This window comes from Phaenicophaeus curvirostris, chromosome 15 (assembly GCF_032191515.1).
Source record: "Phaenicophaeus curvirostris isolate KB17595 chromosome 15, BPBGC_Pcur_1.0, whole genome shotgun sequence".
NCBI lineage: Eukaryota > Metazoa > Chordata > Aves > Cuculiformes > Cuculidae > Phaenicophaeus > Phaenicophaeus curvirostris.
In genome coordinates, this window is record NC_091406.1 from 11,327,533 (window position 1) to 11,349,780 (window position 22,248).

Sequence of the window (22,248 nt, forward strand, 5' to 3'; positions counted from 1 at the left end):
TTTGGGATTTGGTTTTTTATGCCAGAGGAAGCCCTTTAAAACAAAGGTGTTGGAGAGCTGTATTTACAGATCTTTAAGCATGGCTTAGAGATCAAAATTTGAAGCACTGAACAAAAAATCCATTGTGGGCACCCTAAAAATCACCAACTTTGAGCACATTTTTCTGTTACACGTATCACTTTGAGGAATAATACAGGCAGAATCCGTTATTAACAGTTTATCCAACCACATGGCAGTACGCGACCAGAAGAACGATATATTTTTTTGCCAGAAACTTTTAAAATACATTTCACTATTTAGAAGTTCGCATAGTGATACATGAATGGTAATTCTGAATTTCAACATCAAAATATTGTGCAAGAACTTCTTCAGAAATGTAAGGATTTACTCATCCAGTTTCCAAGAGCATGTTGCAAAAAAAAAAAAAAAAAAAAACAAAAAAAACAAAAAACCACTAAGTCATTAGCTTTTGGGTTTTTAAATTAAAAATTACTCAAATATCACCTTGATTATCTTCACATGCTGTAGAGTATCTCTTTGGCCTCACCCACACATGAATACACACAATATCTGTTTCACATTCACCAGGATGAGAGTTCCTGACCTCAAGTGCAACACTTCTAATAGATCACCAATAGTCACAGATGGTTCCAGCACAGCCGTTTTCCATTTGAAACTGACAGTAACAAAAACAAGCTATCCTCACCAGGAAAAAAACCGGCAAGAAAAAGCCCACTTCTCTTTTGAAAGTACCTCTGAAACAGTATGTAAAAGTAATCTTTGTAAAGGGTATGAACAATAGTTGATAAACACCATAACTGGCAAAAATCAAGAGTGGCTATCACAGATAATACAAACAATTGCTTTTGTCAAGAGTGCTTTACCAGAGTTACACTACACAAAACACACAAAAGCACCAAACATGCTCTGCTGCATTCCTCCAAGCCAGAACCAAGAATTTAGGAACAAGGGTAGACAGTCCAAACTAATAGGATCAGTGCCCAGTTAACAAGATTACAGCTAAAAATGCTTTGCCACTGAAAAAGAGAGGAAAAAAGAAAGGACAGCTGATGGATGAGAACAATGAGAATAAGCCCAGCAGAATACTGTGGACTTTGCATTGTGTCCTAAAAGCAGATCAGATTGTTAGTGTTCAGCGTGCTTCAAGAGCCTTTTGTGAAAAATTAGGGTAATAATTAACCAAAATTTGTGCATCAAGAACATACCAAAGCATAAATTGCAGAGCATTTATATAAAAAGTTTTTTGAAACTCCAGAGACAAGTTCAGAAACTTTGCTATTCTTCCAGGAAACAACAAACAGTAAAGCCAAAAGGTTTTTAAGTCTAAAACGGTTTACAAAATCCTGAGAATAAAGACATCCCAACCACAGGTTTTGCCATTTTATATGCAAAGTGTTCTGTCACAACAAGACCACTAAGGTCCCTTCTTTGCTCTCCACAACAAATGAAGGCTCACAGTTTATCCCACGGAAGCACTGGTAAAAAACTTCAAACTTCATTTTGCTTATCAGCTCTCTTCCAATCAGGCAGAAAGGCCATGAAATCAACCTTAAAGGATATAAAAAAAATTGCTGGGTTCTACGTAATTATAGTGGCACTCCAGATATGCTATATTATAATTACTAAGCTTGCAATCACATCTGAAGGGAAGAATTCAGCTTTGAGAACAAGAGCCCAAAATGAATGAGCAATCCATACCTCACCTATAATTTCAGCCTTGTAAGTCAAAGAACCACAGCAGACCACTTCAGTAAGGCAAAGCCACACAATGCTGCATCTACTAAGAGCTCATGGCCACCGTGTTACTAAAGTAGACGAAAACTAAAGAACAAGTCCCTCATTCTTAAATGAGGAATGCAAGCTTAAGTGCCTGTTCCCCAGATGTGTAACTAAGATAAAAACACTGCTGAGGCCAGCTTACACAGCATGACAATGGCAAAAAACTTAGCGAGTCCCTCATTTCCTATCAAATCCTCTGTTTACACTGCCGTTGTTTAAAGGTGTCACATTACAGAAATTTTAACAAATGTATTGAAAGATTTTCCTTCAACTTGATTCATCCTTCTAGAGTAAACTAAGCCAAGATCAGCTTATTCTGACTTGACAGCACGCCATTATAAAACAATGGCAGAACGTGTATTATCAATTACACATGCAGTGACCTAAGCACAAAGTCACACATCCCCCAGCTTAGTTGCTGCCAAAAACGCACGTTAGAAAAGTTTGGATTGTATGGAATAATATGCACAGTAATCTCACTCTGGTCCCAGTCCTTGTAATCACTTATTCAAAGACATATCGTTGTTAAGCACCCCAGAGATACATCTCATTTGGTAGGTCAAGTCCTACCCCTTAGAATTGAGTACCACTGATTCTACTTGTATTAAACGAATCACGCTTTGTTTCTCACAAGAACTCTGCTAATTACCCCGCTCAGCTTCCTCTTAAAGAGGATTAAAAACTATAAAAGTACTATTTTGGATTTCTTTAAGCATCACCAGACACCATAATGACAACTAACCAAAGCCTTTAAAATTCTGAAGACAAAAAAGCTATTTCCAGAAGTTTTCCAAATGGCACTTTTCTAGGAAAAAAAAAACCCCAAGCTACCAACATTAACACTGTAAGAACCTGAAAGTGAACAACTTCAAGACTCACTGAGACTGTCAAATAGATCACACATCTTTAGCACAAGGAGCCTATGAATCAAATTTAGTTGTTTGGAGTATCACCTCAGTTGTCTGTTCTTATTCAGATTCTTGTAAACTTGTATTATTTTAGGGAGAGGAAGGGAGAAGGAAGGAAGTGTGTTTAAGAAAAGCTGTAGGTCCTCTGCGCTGGTGAGACTTCTAAACCACAATCACTGGTTATACAGAAAACAAAGTCAAATAAAAGAACATCAAAGACTGATGAAAAAGACTTAAAAAATGACTGCTGTAATCGAAGCCAGAACCACATTTCTCAATACGCAGTATGACTTCCAGTTTTTCAGCTTTAAATAAAACACTCTTACAGGGCATTCTAACCAAATCCAAAAACTTACTTTTACATAGTAGTTCGCTTCTGCAACATGGAGTTGAAAAATCTGCAACTTAGGCCTCATTATAGTAGCAAACATTTCTCTACTTAAAAAAAAAAATAGTTTAAGAACGTCTGCTTTTCCAGTTTCATGACAACATTTTACATTCACTTGCTTTGGCTGTTTTCCCAGTTATCCTTGCTTTAGCAGGTAAGTGTACTGTGGTAGCTTTCCAGAATACAATTTTTGTTCTTCCAGTTGTGAAATAAAGGCACCATTAGAAAGGGGAAACTAATCTAAAATGATGAATAAATCTGTTCTCATATAAGCAACTCCGTTTAAGCTGCAAGTATTCCACTTAATTCAGATATGTTTATCCAGTTCCTGCACAAGGCTGTACTGAATGAGGACAGATGGCCAAAACACTGTGTCCTCCCCCTCTATAGCTTCAGCTCACATTCAGGACGACATCCATTTGTGTTCAGAGCTGGAAGGTGGGGGACTGCAGCTATTAACCTCAGAAATGGAGTTTCGTTTTAGGTTTTGTTAAAAGTAACACATGATCCACAAAAAGTCACCATTACGGCCTTACAAAAGGCTCTACAGGCCAGCAGTGATACAGACGTACATACAATAAAGTCTTGGAAGGGTTAACAAAACAGAATTCACAGTCTGACCCAATATCTAAGCTGAAATTGTTCTGTAGCTCAAGGAACAAAAAAGCCTTTATACTATAATGGAATAATAAAAAATACTAACTTTAAAAACATTATTAACAAAGTTTAAAAAAAGAACAACTTATACTAAGTCCTTCTGGAAAAAGCTGAAGTTTCATTTAATCTATTCCGATGCACAGATCGGTAGTTGGGAATTAACTCTGTACAACACCTCAAGAGAAATAACACCTCCTGGAGCCTGCTGCACCCACGATCTGCTTTCAGATCAGGACATTACAAAACATTACTGAAAGTTTCGGACTTCATACGAAACAAGGAAGCTGTGTAAGGAGCAACTGGGAGGGATTAATCTTGGCACTTTTAACTGTACGGAAATCCTAGTGACGCATCTGTTGCGGGTAACAGAAAGGGGCTGCCATTTCATTCCTGGTTGAGGTTCTCTGCAGTCTCAAGCCTTGCAGCACATAACTATGAAAGGAAAAGAGACACGCCTGAACACGTCCCTTGTCCCAACACGAGAAGGGGGAGGGTTAATCACGTCCATCCGCCATTTTCTGAGCGGAGGAGGAAGACATGTTGGAACAAAAAAAAAAAAAAAAAAAAAAGCAACAAAAGAAAGCAGCCATTTCCAGTGCCGGTTCCAAACTCTCAGCCTCATCCAGAATATCGGCTCTCACTGAAACATTCCCACACTTCGTTGTCATCGAAAGAATTTCTCACAGCTCAGGAATTACTGAAGATCTCGCTTTCAAGGCACAGCACGTAAAGATCAGAAACGACAGCGGGGCCGGTGGGGAAGATATCCAACTAGTTGTAGAGCTCGAAATGGAACACATCCTCCCTCCCCAGCAGCACAATCCCTCCCATATAAACCTCATTTTAACGGCGATGTCTTGCCCCACACTTAACATTAAAGAAGTCACTGTACTGGCATACATCAGTGATTCCTACCGTATATGTGGGATGCCAACTCCTCCCTGCAGAATCTTGTACAGTTTGCTTTCATACAGCAGCTGGGGATGTCTAGCCTTCTGAGATTCCAACTTTACAGCAACTTCCTACAGTGAGAGGGAACAGGGAGTCAGAGCAGAGCGTCCACCATGCACAGCCTTGCCACTGGGGTTTAAGAGACACAGCATTTCAACATCCCCCACACATCCCTGGTGAAAATGCTTTCAGATATAAATTTTTTTAAGCTCTTGTTGCTCAACGTCTTCAAATAAAATCCATACGGTGACGATCTGTACATAAACGTCCATCCCAGGTCATGAAATTGAGCTGGAAATGTAAAGTCTTCAGATCCATGTAAGTGAGGAAGAGCGTACGTGGGTGTTTCTTCTTTACAGCTCAGAGCCATGAGGGGGAAGAAAAACAAAAAGCACCACCAGGAAAAAAAAAAAAAGAGCTGGAAACAGGGGATCTTCCTTGTTTCTATTACTGTTGACGAATACGAGGTAAAGCGATCCCCGGGTGGGAGAGGGGGAATAGATAAAGGACGGGGGGGAGAAGGGAGATAGGCAGGAGAGGGACGACTGTGGCCGCTCAGAGAACACAAAGTACCCTTTCCCATCACAACGTCCCCCTCCCCGGGGAGGCGGCAGCGGGGCTCTGCGCGGGCAGGGTCACCCCCGAGTCTCCGGTTCCCCGACCCGAGGGGCGGGAGGTTCCACGCCGCAGGGGCGAGTGCGAGCCGCCCTTACCTCCCCGTTGGTGATGTTGATGGCCAGGTAGATGTCCCCGAAGGAGCCCGACCCGATCTTGCGCACCAGCTTGTATTTGCCTCCGACAATGAACTCGGCCTTGGAGCCGCTGCTGCTCGCCATGGCGAGGGGCGGCCGCGGGGCCCGCTCGGCGGGACAAAAAGGGCTCTACCGCCGCCCTGGCCGAGGGGAAAGGGGCAGGGGGCAGAGAGGAGAAAAGGGGGAGGGAAGGGGGGGCAGAACAAGGGGGGCCGAACTCAGCTCCAGCCGAGCCCCTCCGGGGCGGCGTTCGGCTCCCGGCGCCCTCCCGAAAAAGCGAGGGGGCGTTCAGCGAGGCGCTCTGAGGACAGGGAAAGGGGAAAAGGGGAACGCGAAGGCCGCTGGCGCCGCCGGGTGCCGGCGGTGCCTCACTGGGCCGCCGCCATCTTGTCTGCGCCGCGGCTCCCGCGGACACAAAATGCCCCCGGCCCGCGGCCGCCGCTTCTTCACCGCGCGGGGCGCGCTGGGAGCGGGGCGGGGCGCCCGCCGCGCACGCGCCACGCAGGCCACGCCCCCGCCCCACGGGGCGCCTGCGCTTGGTGCCGGGCGGGGAGGGGGCGGGGCGGCGCTCTGTGCGCATGCGCGCTCTCCGCCCCCTCCCCTCAAAGCCAATGACCGGCGGCGCTCTGGGCCCGTCCTCGGCGCAGGGGCTCGGCGCGTGCGGCCTCTGCGCATGCGCAGTGCTCGAACCGGCACCGGGCGGAAGAGGAAGCGGAGAGGGGGCGACATGTCCTCACTGCTTCTTAAAGGGACCGGCGTCCTAGCCCCGGGGCCTCGCCCGTGCTGGGCTGCCCTGGGAGCAAGGAGGCCCTTATGATGCTCCTGGGTGTCCTGGGCAGCCTCTGGGGCTGGGGCAGAGCCACAGCGTTCACACACGCATTACGCCTCTCCCATGTGGGGCTGGGGCTGCTGGCGCTGCTTCAAGGTTCTTATCGAGCCCTGCTCTGCATGCTTGTGGACTGGGTTTGCAGATAAATGAACCCAGAGTAACCTCCCTCCCGTCCTCCTGCGGTGCCCACAGCTGAGCTGAGGCCCTGAGGTGCTTGCCCTGCTCCTCCGCACACAACATCTGCTTCATGGCCTTTCCTGCCCAGCCTGCCATGGCTGATTTATCCTTCTAACCTTCAGCCTCTGCCTGCCTGGGTTGCAGTTCACAGCACTGCTGGTCCTGGGCAGGCCGTGTGTGCTTCTCCTCAGTCCGGGAGGAGCATGAGGAAGCCCCCCCACAAGGACCATGCCACAGGAAGAACCCTTTGTCATGGCCACAGCTCTTGGCCCTGTAGCTCTTGCTTTCACGTGGCTGCTACACTTGGCTCCTCTTCTTCCCCTGATTGCTTTGACCCAGCAGCTTATGCTCCAGGAGCTGTTTCTTGCCGTCTGCTAAAACTGAGATCTCCTCTGTTGCCCCCTTGCTTGGTGCTGTGAGTTTTTCTTTTGCAGGAACACAAAACCGTGAATTCCCGGTGAGTCATCATCACTCCTTGTCAGAGTGGCGTCTTCTGCTGTGCAAGCCTACATTTGGGAAATGATTCAGTCTGCACAAGAAAGAAAGCTCCTACAATAATGTAGCTCATGTATGTAGGAAGAAAGCCTACTCAGGATATCTGCTTTTAAGGAGGGCAGTAGCAGAAACTGCTTTCCAGCTTGTGCAGTGCACCCAAATCCATGAGAATAATAAAAAAAATTGTTTTAAGACTGGTCTGTGCACAGATTTTTTTAAGAGCTCTTTTTGGAGGAAAAATGAGATAGAGAGGTCCAGGTTAGGACACTGCTATGTGGATAGGAAGTTGTTCCTATAATGGTAGAGGAGTCCTCTTAACAGAACAGTGTCCCCGTGGCAAATAGAGGCTTTTGTCGCAGTCACCATGTTGCTTTCTACTTCATAAAATCATAGAATCATAGAATAACCAGGTTGGAAGAGACCCACTGGATCATCGAGTCCAACCATTCCTATCAAACACTAAACCATGCCCCTTAGCACCTCGTCCACCCGTGCCTTAAACACCTCCAGGGAAGGTGACTTAAACCTCCTCCCTGGGCAGCCTGTTCCAGTGCCCAATGACCCTTTCTGTGAAGAATTTTTTCCTAATGTCCAGCCTAAACCTCCCCTGGTGGAGCTTGAGGCCATTCCCTCTTGTCCTGTCCCCCGTCACTTGGGAGAAGAGGCCAGCACCCTCCTCTCTACAACCTCCTTTCAGGGAGTTCTAGAGAGCAATGAGGTCTCCCCTCAGCCTCCTCTTCTCCAGGCTGAACACCCCCAGCTCTCTCAGCCGTTCCTCATAAGGCCTGTTCTCCAGCCCCCTCACCAGCTTTGTTGCTCTTCTCTGGACTCGCTCCAGAGCCTCAACATCCTTCTTGTGGTGAGGGGCCCAGAACTACTTGGTGAAGGCATTGTGGTGCAAACAGTTTCTGTCTGCATAAGTGCAAAAACATCCTGACTTGTGTCCTTCTGGCTGTTAGGCAGCAAGGGACGTCTTTGATTTGCCCGTGTTTCCTCCTCTGGTGAGCTCTGTCAGCTACGTAGTGAGAGACCGGGAGGAATGGAGAGGGGTGATTAACAACCAGCAATGCTATGGGCTGCACATATCAGTTCCAAGTTCCTCTTGTGTTTCAGGGAGCTTAGTTCCAATGTTTTACTACAGGTAAATTAAATCATGAAGGATTCCAAATCAGCCTGAACCGTGACAGATGCTCCAGAATGAAAACGATGCTCTGAGAGCAAGCTAGCCTCCAACTCATTCCCACCTCAGCTCTGGCAGGGAGCATTTGCGCAAGCAAGAATATCTGCACTCTTGTCACTCAAAGCGAATGTGGATCTTGTGCGGAGGAGCTCAGATACATCACACACGAGTTAAGGGGGCTGGAGTTTCAAGGGCAAACGAGGTATCTTTAAACATCACTCTCACTGCTAAATGCAGAGCCCCGTGTCCTCAGTTACCCGCACGTTGCTGGGGATGGTGATGTGCAGACAGCTTAGAATTGATGTGCACTTAGCGGCCTTTGGGGTTTAGTTGTTTTTAATGGTTGCTCTGGATGAGATTTGAGCAGTTTGGATTAGTTTGGTTTGAGTCATGTATCCTTGGAGGAGCTGGAAAAACAGGTCTGCAGCTCCTGGCCAGTCAATAGAACATGCAGGGGTTTCCAGGAGAGCAGGAGCTCCTGGGCTGTGCAATACTGCCACCTCCTGCCTTCTGGGGACATCTCTGTGTCCAGGGGACACTGTCACTGCCTGGGGTCCGGGGACATCACAGGGACAGGGGGTGGTCGAGCCGAGAATGGTGTAAAAGCAACCAGGAACACATCTTCACCCCAATATTTGTACCCTAGCTGGGTGTTGTGCAAAAATGACCGGCAATCAGCATTTGGTATTTTTTTGTCTCGGTCATTTTTAACATGCATTCACTATCAGGTCCTGCAGCAGGGACAGGGATGAGGAGGTTCAAAGGAGGATCAGTCAAAGGAGAGTCTATGTGGGAAGGACTGCAGACCAGGCTGGAGGGTAACAGAGAGGTGGGACGAGCCAGCCAGCATAAACCAGGCTAAATCCAGGACACAGAAGAGAAGAAAGACCCACCAGCACAGCTGCAGCTCCATCCCTCTTGACCAGGAGCAGTGTGGATGCCTGTGAACACCCTCCTGCACTGGGACCAGGAGTGTGGGGATAACCTCCGCCCCTTCTCCAGCTCTGGCTGCTCTGTGAAGGAAGAGCTGAAGGGCCCTGGGAGCCAGTGTCCCACCATGTGCCACACTCAGATAACGTCAACCTGTTCCTTGTTTCCTCATTTCTGTGGTCACAGACCACATCTGTTTGCGGGCTGAGGACACTGCGTTTGGGCTTATCTTTCAGATCTGCATCTCAGCCACTTTGGGTCTCTGTTTACCTCTCCACAGTAACAAGATCATCTTCGTTCCATTTTAGAGAAGGGGCAACGTGCTTGTGTATTTCTGAGTAGACAGAATTTAACCCAGTGAATGAACAGCACTATTCAGAGCAGGAAGTTGGAGGAGATTCATAGCCTGACAGATCCTAGCTGTCCAGAAGATGTTCAGATCTAGGGGGGCATCTCACCTGGGATGTTGTCCCTTCCTGTGACAAGACAACATTGACCTGTGCCAGAGCTTTTGTTGCTTTTTATTTTGGCCAATGGACCTGTTCTTCTGTCTTTACTACATGGTGCAGGAAAAAAATTCCCATGCTAGCCTCTTGTGGAAAACAACATCCTATGGCGCCATGATTGGGATTTGCCTTGCTGACCAGTGAAGATACTGACAGACTCAAAGCACTCCTGGCCTTGTAAAAGTCCTACCAGAGCCTCTGCCTTGGGGGTTGTGTCCTGAGCCTTTAGGAAAGCACAGAAGCTGGTGAAGACAAACACCAAAACCACCAAGATCTGTACAAACATAAACACCACACAGGTACTGCTCAGATTTAAAATTATATCAGTTAAAACCACTGCAAATGTAAGTCTGTAAGTTGGGAGGGGAATTTTAGGCTGTGGTTTCACAGCGGCTGGCCTGATGTACTGACTCACTGCTGCGAACACAGGTTGGTCTCACTTCTGTGTCCCTCTCCCCTCCTACTCACCTCACTCCCAATGTTCAGCTCTGGCATCTTGTTCAGCTCTCCAAGCCTACAGAATATCGCCTGAATGGTTTCTCTTGGTGTTTTCTCTGGGTTAATGTTCTGTCAGACTAGGCACTCGAACGGCTCACAGGGCTCCAGCGGATGGTGCAAGGGTTGTCCCCCATTGGCAATGACATGCTGTCAGCCGAAACACCAGACAGGAGTGGTCAGGTGGGAAAACGGAAGAAACATTCCATGCTGCCTGGAAAAGCACTCTGCAGACACCCGGGAGAGAATATGAGAATCATTAAATTCACTGCTAGCAGGGAGAACACCAGCCTTGGCACCACCACCAAAATGGATGGGATGAACCAGACTGCTACAGTGTCTGAAAGCTATTCTTTATCTCCTGTTTGTTATTAATTTTCGCATCTTTCAAGGACAACACTTCCAGATATAATGAAAACCCATTTATAGCTCTATCACTTGACAGAATGAAAGGAATAAACCCCCTCTCTTCTCTTTCCAGAAGACAGGCCAGAAGTCCTGCTGCATGGCCAAGCCTCCAGTGTGACCGGTCCTCCTTGATCCCAGCATTGCTCACCCTTCATTTGTGCTTGCTTTGCAACTGAGCACCCCTAAACCTCTTAATTTCATCCCAGCAAAGGAAAGGAGTGGTTTCATTGTAATAAACCAGCTGTTTGATGCAGGACTGATGGAGCAGCATCCTCTTTGCATGCTTGTAACTGTGTCAGCAAATATGTGCTGCTGTGAAGCTGGAGAAGGAACAAATTGCTCATCCTCCAGGGCAGCAGGGATATCCTGGCATCCTGTCTAAAGGCTCCTGGGGAGGGAGGAACAGTGAAATGACAAGCTAAGCAAAGTCATGATTGAAAAAGTCAAAGGGCATGCAATGCCTTTGCTCTAGAGCAGTCAGATCACAATCAGGTCAAGATCTAATTTCAGAGCCTTTCTGGTGTGGAGCTGCCATCTCCTAGGGCTTTCCTTCTGCTGCTGTGGGTAGGACCTAGGAGCACCAGAGATGCACATCCTGAGCACTTCTTCAATATGGACCACAAAGGGCAAAGTTACGTGCCGAGCTGAGCTGAGCTGACCTGACAGATCCCACCCGCTCTGAAGTGTTGATTTTCTCAGAGACATGGAGAACGCAAGACAATTTTTCCCTTGGTTTTCCCTGTAAGTGGGCAAACCCCAGGTGCAGATGAACAAAATGAGACACAACCAAAGAGTTTGGCTGAGTCTCAGGCAGCCAAAATAATCTCAGTATTCCTTTGCTCTTTGGCAGGAGGGGTAAGTGAGTTTCTGGCGCGGCTGAGTGATTTGTGTTTTAAATTAGATCTGGGTTGCGAGTTTGTAGACATAGCAGGTTTCTTGTCTGGGGACACCCGTTCTGCTCTAGCATTTCCTCCTGCTCCCCCTGCCCACACCATTACACCAGCAGCACGCCCTTCATTTAGGCGCATTTGCCCTCCCTCCTGAGCCCCTGGGCTTCAGCTTTGCTCTGACCTTAGCTGACTCTCGTCTAGCTATTTTTAGCAGGGCTTACGGCATTTGGGAAAGTGGCTGGAGAAGAGCAGCTTGTGCTGGTAGGAACCAAACCCAGCCTGTTCTGGGGCTCCACATGAGGTAGCTCAACTTTGGATGGTCCCATCTGCATGCCCAAGGACACCTCACAGGTTGGCTTTGCCACGCGTGTAGCCAAACCCTGCTCCCCCGCAGGTGGAGCAGAGCGGGGTGGTGTGGGGCTCACCAGGGCTTTGCAGTGGGGTGGGAGGGATCTGGTCTCTCCGCATTCCTTGAACAATGTCTTGCTTGACACCCACGCACGCATCCACAGGCACCAAAAGGTGCTGAGAGCCACCCCTGCCAAGGCCACTTGTCCCTGCCCTCTTGCCACTTCCTCCCTATGCTGGCAGGGCTGGGCAGGGGGCTGTGGGGAGCCAGCCCAGAGACCTGGTCCAGCTTGAAAATAACTCTGTTTTTCTGGAGCAGTCAGACACCAGTGGTCTTTGCCAGTCTGGCTCTCAGCACTAAGTTTCAATGCCAGTGCTGGCACAAGGCAAGAGGCACCATTATTTTTGGCAAGGGTGCCTGCTTTAAGTGTTCACATGTAACCCTCAGAAAGTTGTCATCTTTCCTAGTCTGGGGTTACAGCCAGCACAGGCAATGCCTTATTGCTCCAGAAAAGATACAAGCCAGCACACCATGTCCGACCTGGATCCTGGGATTTCATCTCCACTAGTGTCCAGTGGTGGAAGGTCAGGAGACAGGCAAAGCTGGAGTGAGCCTTTCCCACTTTTTGACTTCTTTCCCACTTGCATTTGACCACACTGTGTTTCCAGACAGACCCCATCACCTGCAGCTACGGCAGCGTGGATGTAGCATTGTGCCTTGCTCTTCCTCCAGTAGGGAAAGGACATGGGGCCAGCTGGGCATGCTGGAACAGCTGGGACAGGGGGACAAATCTCATTTTCGCAGTGCTTGAATTGAACCAACGGTATCTGGGTCTAGGGAGAAGGAGTCCGTGAACTATCAGTGTCGTTTCCAAGCCTTGCAAAAAGTTAGATGGGGAATTCTGCAGTGTGGGATGTTCCTGGCTGTTTGGAGTGAGGCTTTTTTAAAGTACTGCAGGAAAAAGGGGCTTTTCAAGTAAATGATTGATAGGAAATGCTGTTAGTGCACAGCTGAAGCGCTACCAAAGAACTTGTTCCCTAGAAGACATTTTCCTGTCTTCTAGTTTCTCTAGTGAACAGATTTGTGCCAAGCAGCGGTGCCTGCAGGCTGCTTGGATTGTCCCCTTTCTGCTGCTGAGCTCGGACTATCGACCCAGGGAGTATGGTTCAGAGATGTGAGATCAATAAAAGTTTCTTTCTTGGTGGAGATCATCTGGTTTCCCTTGGGATACCTTGTTTTACCTTGCCATGACTCTCTGAAAGGCCATGAGATTTCCAAAAGCAGATTCCTTTCCTAATCCAGTGCCAAGAGTCTGTGCAGCTCCAGAAGTGTTTGTAGGCAGGTGGAGGAACTGCAGCTCCTTTCCTTTGGCACAGTCACTAGGGACAATTTGCTGAATGGGGGTGAAGCTGAGGTCCAAACTTTCTGCTGACGTCAGATTTGAAATTGCTTCAGGTTCTTCAGCGGATGCACTGGGAGGTGAGGTGAGGCGAGAGACGCTGAAGAAGTCATGAGCGAAAAAAAGATGTAAATGGCAGCACAGCTGATTCACTGCGTGTCAAGTGCTATGGATAAGTCTTCAGTAGCATTTTCTTCAGTGCTTTTGAATTAATTACCCTGCTAGTGCAGAGTTCTGTCATTTGGCATCCAAGACACATTTCCGCTGTGAGACTGCTGAAATCAGTCAGGTTGAAATCACTGAGGTGAGTCTCCCCTAGCGCAAGATAATTCAGCTTGTGGATGACAACTGATACACCAGGGAGAAAAACCTTCTGCCTGAGTATAATTTCTTGAATCATTTTAGGGAACAGGGATCCATGTGCTTTGGTTTAGGATGCTAAGGAGGATAAGAGGAAGGAGAGAACTGGATCATTTTTAAGGTTCCTTCCAACCCAAGCTATTCTATGATAAGCAGAGTATCTGCTGCAGCAGGGAGCGCCTGGAGAGCAGCATGTGGCCAGCTCAGTGCTCGGTGAGGCTTTGGCTGGGCTGGGTGGTCACTGCTGCTCTCTGGTGGCAGGAGGCAGCTAAGCACAGTCCATCCCAGCGGGATCCTCATCACTCTCTTCCTGGGGTGCTCTGGATCTCTTTACACACTGGGGAAGAAACGATACCGGGCTGTGAACAGGGGCTATATCCCTCTGTTCCCCAGGTCCCTCCACAGCAGAGATGCTCCCTCTGCCTCCCACCTACTAAATCTTAAAACACTTAGAGGCTGCCTCTGGGCAGCACTTGAGCAGATTGCAGATAAGGGACCCAATCAAGGGCTGCTGAGTCTGGTTGTTTTATCACTAACAGCACATCATGTGGTGGCTTTTATCAGCACCTCCACAGAGGTCATGGAGTCAGTCCTGAGGAGTCAGGCATTACAGCTCCTTCCACTTTTTTTTAAGCCAGTTGCTTCCTCCCAAGTTGGAAAGAAAATCACATTTGAGAGTACCCCAGAGAGCCTGGAGAGCACAGTGCAGTGGAAAGGAGCCCCATCCCTCCACGGGCTTGTTTATAAATGTCTCTGTTAATTTTAAGCAATATAATTCCTAGGCCATCCTCCTGATTTCTGAATCCTTGGGGAGATTTGCAAGGGACAAGCTCTGAAGGATGCTGAGTGCTGGCCCATCTGGATGCCATGCACGAGGACATGACACAGGGCAATACAGGGCAAAGTATCCCAGGATTTAGACTCAGGCTGGAGCACCTAATTCTAGACAAATTGTGACTAGAAATCTGGAGCACCAGCCCCTGTGTGAGTGCATCCTCTCACAGGTAGCACTCGTGTCTTGCCCCTTCCAACAGTCACCTGCAAGCCTGAACATCCTCTCTACTAAATGGAGCGGCTTTTCATGTCATTCAAAAGCTAATTCTTGTTGAGAACAAAACAACATGGGCTGAGAGATGCTGTTTGCTTATGCCTGAATTTTTTCTCTCCCCTTCTCCAAAGACCATCACGAGCTCTGTTTCATTAGCATTTGTGACAAGCGCAGGGTGGAAAGTGCTGGATAAGGGGAAAGGCTCATCACATGTTATTGTCACCACAGTACTGGAAATACCACTAACTAATCAATCAGCCCCTTGATATGCAAGGTCCTGCTCCACATCTCCTCTGGAGTAGCAGTCACACCACGCGGGTTCCACTTTGTCATCTGAGGAGCAGGGTGAGCAGAGGAGAAGGGTGCAGGCTGTCCTGAACTGATGCTCTGGAGAGCGAGCTCTTTCAAGGGCTCATTCATTGATGAGCCTTTGGCTAATTTTAGCACCAATGAACAGCAGCTCAGGACAGCTCAGGGGAGCGGGGACCATGGTTTGCAAAAGCAGGTGTCCATGTTAGATGCTCTAGCCAACACGTGGGCATCCACAGAAATGGCTCTGTAGGGCCTCACAGGCAGCCCTGAGCTTGCCAGACCCATGCTCCAAATGAGCCAGGGACACGTCAGCTTCAGTCCTTGAGCTGAGTGGCAATAAGACCCTGTGGGAACAGCTCTGTGACACAGCAAGGCAGCTTTTGGCCATTGCTGCCTGCTGGTCAGAGGCACAGGGCCAGTCATCTGAGTGCCCTGGGAACTAGCCGATTGCCTTGAAGAGCAGACTGCTTTGCTGATGACCCTGATGCAAATCTGGGAGCAGCACCAACTGGTGGCAAACCTCCCTTCTACCCTGCACCAACTGCACCTCCACCATGAGTGGCACAAGCTCCCTCTGCATCATCCTCCGCCAGGTGCTGGCTGGAACTGGTCTGTGCTACAGAGCAGGAGGGCACCTCTGACAGCCTGGGACCAGATTCAGCTGCAGAGCAGCTTCATGATGGGAAAACAACTCTGCTAGTTGCTGCTCTGTACCTGGTCTTGTTGGCACTGAGACAATGAAAATACAGCCATTTAATGTGTCACTGTGTGAGGCTCCAGGTGCGGAGCTCCTGTACGCACACTCCTTTCTGCAGCCACCTGCATCGGGTCTGTGAGGCCACATCTATGCAGTGGTGACTGACACCTGGCACAGGAATGTCACACAGCAAGGGTGGCTCACCCTGATTACAGGTGCTGCTAGCCTGGTCCGAAGCCCACAAAATCTGCAGAGCAGATCAAAATCAAGGTGTGACCTAGGCACAAGACTCATCACCTCTCTCCTAAATAAGGCAGTTCATCTGCTGTCACAAGGTCTCTTGTGATCCTGCCTCCAGCAGGACACAGTGTCCTCCAGGGTCCACAGAGGTGGGGAAGGTACTCTGTGGCTCAGCTGTGGTTCCCCACAGCAAGCTCATGCTACCTGGAGCCAGGTTTCTGGGACTAGTGCCCTGTCTATGGTCTGAGACAAGCAGTTACATCACTCGGAAGCTTCTCAGGAAAATTCAGACGTGTGGGACCTGCCTCCCCTTTGCAGGAAGGAAGACAAGGAAACCTCTGAGACCAGGGAGGAAGAAGCAAATGTTCGACGTTCACCCAAGGGTAGATCTGCCACAAGTATGGGCTGCAGCATGTGACAGTGTTCTGTCCTGTATCACCTCTGGCTGAAAGATGGGCAATGCATCCAGAGCATTCTTTGGAAGCTGGAAAATGAACTGCAACAGCAGTGCACTAAGTCAAAATAAGTGCCAGGTCCTGGCTGGGAGCTCTGGATATCCTCAGCATCTCTGTGCTGCTGTACCAGGACAGTTTCTCAACAGCATTTTGAGGCAGGAACTACAGAAGGGTTCATTCCCCTGTAAATGTGCTGTTCACTTTCTTGGGTCAGAAAGCTGCCACTGCGAATAGTGTTTTCACTGTCAGGAGCACACAAAGCCCCACCAGTTGCCTCTTTGAAAAATTATTCTGGAAACGAATGTTTCTAAAAATAGGAACTTCTCCTTGTTTCCCCTCTGCTGGACCCTCTCCCAAACAACAATGAAGACAGAGCAGAGTCAGATCTTCCTGTTAAATCTGGTGGAGTCATATCTCCGTACCCAGCAGCTAGTACCTGGCTGCTGAGAACTGGTGCATTGCAGGGAACTCCAGGCACATGACAGCATCTCTCTGTGTGCCCTTGTGTGTTTCATGACCCTGGGGAATTGGAGATGATGCTCTGAAATCTCTAAACTCAGACTGAATTCAGTAGGGCTGCTGAGATATCACAGTGATCAGATCATATCATCAGATCGTGTGGCAGCAGGCAAACAGAAGACACAGGAGTCAGCTGCCATGTCTGAATAGACAGCTCCTGCCACCTCTGAGCTGATTAAAATTCTTGCAAGCATTGAATGATGGAGGGGAGATACACTTGCAGAGGTGTTGGCTGATGAAAGAAATGGGACTGAGTCTTAGCAAAAGAACTTTTGTAAAATGATTTTTTTGTGACCAGAACATGTGTTGTGGTTTCCATGAGTTCCCAGAGTCTCTTCCCTTCTTCTTTCTCAAGGACATCACTAGAAGGTTATTAGCAGCCTAAGTGTTTGCTTTCGTTAGGCTGTATGCAGCCTGAAAGTCCAGAGGAGAACGGGTGGAGGGATGTTCCCCATCGTGAGGCATTCCAAAAAGCACTACAGGGAAAAGAGTGAACTTCAGCTGCTTATTATTGGCTATTCTCCTGGAACTGAAGGGAATGGGAACAACTTGTGGTGACACAGCTGGTCCAGCATACTCCAAATGTTGGGATGAGCCCCCCATGTGGGGCAGCCTCAGTGCAGAGCCTGTGACCAGACCAGCCTGGGCTCCCCTTGGGCGAGGATGCGGTGTGTGGTGTTCCCAAGGAGCTGCCCACTCTGTTCCTTCATCTCAGGGCAGTGGTTTGACAAAACGTAAAGGCCGTGCGACATCTCAGCTACACCAACATCCTGGCTCCAGCTGTGGCTCATGGCAGATGTTTACAGAGGCATGGAGCAAGGACACAGCAAGACTTCCTGAGAACAGTCCCCCAGCTCTCACCAGTCCTCCAGCATTAAGGAAGAGATGGTGGTTCTTTGTATTTAATAGCCCAAAGGATTTTTCTTCCATGAATTCATCGAGTTCCTGTTTAAGTGCTTTGCATCTGTCACATCCTGTGGTGAGCAGCTCCATGGTTTAACAATACATTGCACTGAGAACCACTTCCTTTTCCATGTTTTAAACTTTCCTCTAGGTAGTTTCGTTTGGAAGTTGTACTCTTACACTGGAAGAGAAGATGAGTAATCTCCCGTCCACAGCCTCATGTACCTCCCAAGGTGGTACATTCTGTATCATACTTCTCTCTGTCACTGCTTTCCTGGCATGGGTCATTACTCACAGAGGCTGCTCTAGAGTTTTGGTCGTTCGCGCTTCCCTTCTATGAGACTCTTCCATATCCCTCTGGAGACAATGGGAAGAGCCAAATCCACATGCAGCGTTCTGAGCATGGGCACAGCACTGGCTTACACAGTGGCAGTGCTTCCTTTCTCATTCTCCGTTTCTTTCATGCTCTCTTCCAACATTCAACTTTTTGATTTCTCTGCTCCAGACATTTTGAATACATCATTTAGCTCTACCACCAAGATCTCCTTCTTGGGAGGAGATGCACCAGTCTGAACCCATGACTAGGCTACCAACATTAGGACTGATTTTTGTGTGTTTCTTTTGTCTTTGCCTGAGTTTTGTTGACCACCTTACCATCCCGCTGCGCAGGGAGAGGGACCTGGCAGTTCCTCGCAGACTGCCCTTGTCCACTCTGTTCTGAACAGCTCAGTGCTCATGGCAAACACGGTCACTTTGCTATCCATGCCCTTTTTCAGATCATTTCTGGACACACTGAATGATTCTCCACAGGTAACACCCCTCTACTGTGAAAACAAATCCTTTACTTCTGTCCTTCCTTTCCTGCCTGTAGTGACTGATTTGCCTAGCAAGTCATCCCTCTCTCCCTCCTGTCCAGCACCTGAGGGTGGAAGGGCCTGGACAAACATCTCTCTCGACACTCCAGCAGACTGTATGAACCAGGTATCCATCCCTGCATCCTTGCTGGATGGTCCTGTGATCCCCCTTTGCCAAGCACAGGACGTAAGACTTGGCAGAGAAGTCTCTTAACTGGAAGGCCTCAAGGCTGGGGGCTCCCCAGCAAAGTGGCCTGGGGTGGAGTCCTGCAGCTGGGGTGTAGGCTGGTGAGTCAAGGTGGGTGGAAGAGCTGGAGCTGGCATCTCATCTACACACATTAATAATGGAGACAGCCTCCTGATGCTGTAGTCATCTTGTGGCTGAAGGAGATGAAGTAATGGCTGCTGACGCACAGGGGAGCTCTGCTTTCAGCTGAAGTCATTGACAAGCAGCGCACACCCAGCCGGGCGCTGCCACCTTCTCAGGAAATCCCACATGGCTCGAGCTGGGATAACCTGACAGGTAAATGGGGGGATGAGCTGTACGGGGCCCTGGGGCCTGGGCAGAAGGTTCTTCTCTCGGCTGCCAGCCCTCCCTGCCACCAGTACATGAGATTCATTGACATCGTTTTTTATTCTATGGAATTAGCTGCTGGGTTGTTTTTTTTTTTCCACAGCAACCTTCTCCCCAGCAAAACATCCTTCTCTCTAAGATGTGAGGAGGTGGTTAGAGGATAATATATGGGCAGCATCATAACCTGGTCCTGCAACTTCTCTGCTTCTGCTGGTGTCCCCAGGACCCCTGGACCTCTCCTTCCACCTCGGCCTCTTTTACCCGCCTCTGGGTTTGTTTGCCCACATCTCTCCATCTTCTCAGCCTTAGCGTGGGACAGCCCCACCAGCACTGTCCTGCCAGGGATCTGCAGTCAGACCTCCATTAATGCCAGCCAGCTGCCCACCCTCAGCATTCTGCAGCTTCCCGTGGAGATGCCCAGTTCTCTCTGTCTTGGTTGTTCATCTGCTCACAAAATGAAGGGGGAGCCCAGACGTTAGGCTGATCCCCTGAAAAGGCTCTTGGCTGGGGGCTTCCCCAGCCTGTCGCACAGAGTTCAAGGGCTGCCCACCCCTGCCCTCCTTCCCATCAGGGCACAGAGCTGGTGGCCTCCTGCAAGGTCTTTGCTTCAGACGTTTCTGCTATGTTGAGACACAGCATATCGGCTGAGATTCCTGGGCCGAGCTTCTACCTTCAGCAGTGAAACAAGGACACAATGATCGCTCTACGGCGGCAGCTATTACACTTGCCTGGTAGAGAAACAAGCCTTGTCAGGGCAGAGGCACTCCCAGATGCGTCAGTGGAACAAGGGATGGAGAGCTTGCGTGTGGACTGGCTTGGAGCTTCAAAGGGCTGCTCTTGTCTCCCTCCCACCCTTCATTTCTCTCTCAAGCAAGAGAAGTCAGCTGCTGCAACGTCTCCCACGCAGGCAGCAGCTATTGCAGTGACTCCAGAACAACCACTCTTGCAGGAATTTGCCTGGAGGAGCCGGTGCTGGTGGGACTCCAGAGGTATCTGATCCCAAAGAAGGTGAATCTTGAGGAGATGTACCTCTGCTTATCTTCTCACGCCCTCACCTTGTGCAGGAGAGCAACTGCACCCAGGGACAAAGGCTGGACATAAAGCTTCAAACACTAAAACATGGATACAGGAGAAGTGTAGCCACTGAGAGGCCGAAAGGGTCTCATGCCTCCTCCACAAAGGAGATCTGCCTAAGGCTCATAAGCAATTCTCTTAGAAATAAAGAGCTGAGTTTTATTTTTTTCCTGCTCCGATCAAATCCTATCTGATTATTTTCAGGCTGTGCTTTGCCTCTTGGCACAGGCAGTGCCCCCTGCCAGGAGACTGGAGCCTGCAGCTAACAGTTTCTACCTGCTTAGGAGGAAGCTCTCAGCATGGCTCTGGTGAAGGGATGGGATTATCCCAAGCAGGTATGCACAGTCCTCCTTCCCTCCTGTGGAGGATTTAAGCCCATTAGTTGGGAAGGGAAGAAGGAAGAGAAAGGAACAAAATCTATGTGTTTTTTCAGGAGTTGCTCGTGCTGATGGCCAGCTCAGCAGCATGAAGACCTTTCATTTCACGGGCTTTTTCCTCCTTTCTCCAGCACCTTAGCTCAAATTCCCCTGTCTTGCACAGCACACGCAAGCAAGGCTGTTGGAGACAAAGTCCACCTCCTAGACCTGCAGTGTGGGAGGAAGATTTGTGATTAGGATGCACCTGCAAGCACATTCTTGAACTGCTGTTTTTTTCCCCCGTGTTTTCATTTCTACCATGAATGGCTGATAGCGGCATGTGGTCATGAAGCCCATTCAAGATGGGAGAGAAACCCACAGAACAGTAATAATGGGAAAGATTAAGTACAGGAAATGTAACTTTCCTGTGCAAACCTGCTGCTTGGAGAGGAACGCCTGCCTGCTGTTATTAAGCACAGCCTGAACTGTTGTGCTTTGTACGGCTGGAAGTTGTGTTTGTTTTCTGAGCAAGCGCTGACTGACTCAAGGCTTATCTCGTGTGTTCCCAGAGAGCCCCCTGATGGCGTTTGCTTTCATCTGAACACTCTGAGCTTTCAGGTTTTGAGTAGCTGGGAAAATTCTTGTCGACAGCAAATGGTTTTTCAGGAGACAGCAGAAGTTTGAGGTGAGATGTAGAGGGGCAATAACCACCTTCTTGGCTGAGGTGATACCTTCTCCCAGGATGGCTGCATACATGCTGGCAAGACACGTGTTCCTGCCTCCTGCCCTGAAAAACTGCCTCTCTCTTGCTGATGTTTTTACAACAATTCCTATTTTAAGCTGGAGCCCAGCACAATCAAGCAGATGTTTATTCAATCTCTGGACTGGGTCCGTGGTCAGCACACAAAGGGTGTCAATGGGGGGACCATGTCCCACCAGCAGCTTGAGAGAGGGTTTTTTTCTAAATACTTCCAGAAAAGAGCTGGCAGAGCATTCCTGCTGTGGCAGTGGGTATGAAGAGGGCTGGGTGAAGGCTGCTCACCCTTGCTCTGCGAGAAGCATCCTTTAAAAACAGTTTTGCAATGAGGTTACACAAACCTGGCTCTGTTGCAGGAGAAGGCAGTCCTGCCTCCCTGCCTCCCTCTGGAGGAGCTCCAGGGACCCACGCCTGATCCCATCCACAGTCCCACACCCTGCCAGCTTTGTAGGGTGGGAGTGCTGGCTGCCCACTAGGCTACACAACCACTTAAGATAAGGATGCTGTGGAACAGTCCACCCCACTGTGACTCTTTGGTTTGACGTAACCTGAGCAGAACATCTCACCCTGAGACACAATTACACTCACCTGGCTGGCACCCATTTGATTTTACCTTCTAAGAAAAGCCAAGCCAGGGCAGCCAGCCTGCTCTCAAGCTTCCCTGGGTAGCCCCAGGGTGGTGACAGGGCTGTGACAATGCTCCCAGTTTCCAAGGGACCTGGGCGAGCCAAATGAAGCCCCATCAGCCCCAGCTCCAGGGCTGGACTGGAGGAGCGTGAGGCCGGTGGCACAGCAGGAAGGAAATGAATTGCACCGAGGGGGAAGGAGGCTTCAGATGCTTCCTGCAGGGCTTGATGGTGAGACTATCGTGCAAGGAACCTGCTGGAGCCAGGCTACTCAGCATCTGAAAATCTGGACTGGAATGGAAAATATGTCCTAGGCAACACCCATGGAGTGAACTGGCCAGGGCAGAGCAGGTGGCTAG

General features: G+C 49.0%; 1 protein-coding gene across 4 annotated transcripts in view; it reads right to left on the reverse strand.

Moving 5' to 3' along the window:
* Positions 1 to 5,925, reverse strand: part of CSNK1A1 (casein kinase 1 alpha 1) — a 34,636-nt gene extending 28,711 nt beyond the window's left edge. For 3 of the 4 annotated variants that reach the window (XM_069869339.1, XM_069869337.1, XM_069869338.1), the window contains exons 1-2: positions 5,418 to 5,925; positions 4,669 to 4,775 (exon numbers count right to left, since the gene is read on the reverse strand). In XM_069869339.1, the coding sequence (XP_069725440.1) occupies positions 4,669 to 4,775; positions 5,418 to 5,540 (230 nt within the window). In that variant the 5' untranslated portion in view covers positions 5,541 to 5,925. The remainder of the gene's footprint in view (positions 1 to 4,668; positions 4,776 to 5,417) is intronic. The other variant, XM_069869340.1, reaches the window with a different exon arrangement.
* Between the last annotated feature and the right edge of the window lie 16,323 nt (positions 5,926 to 22,248).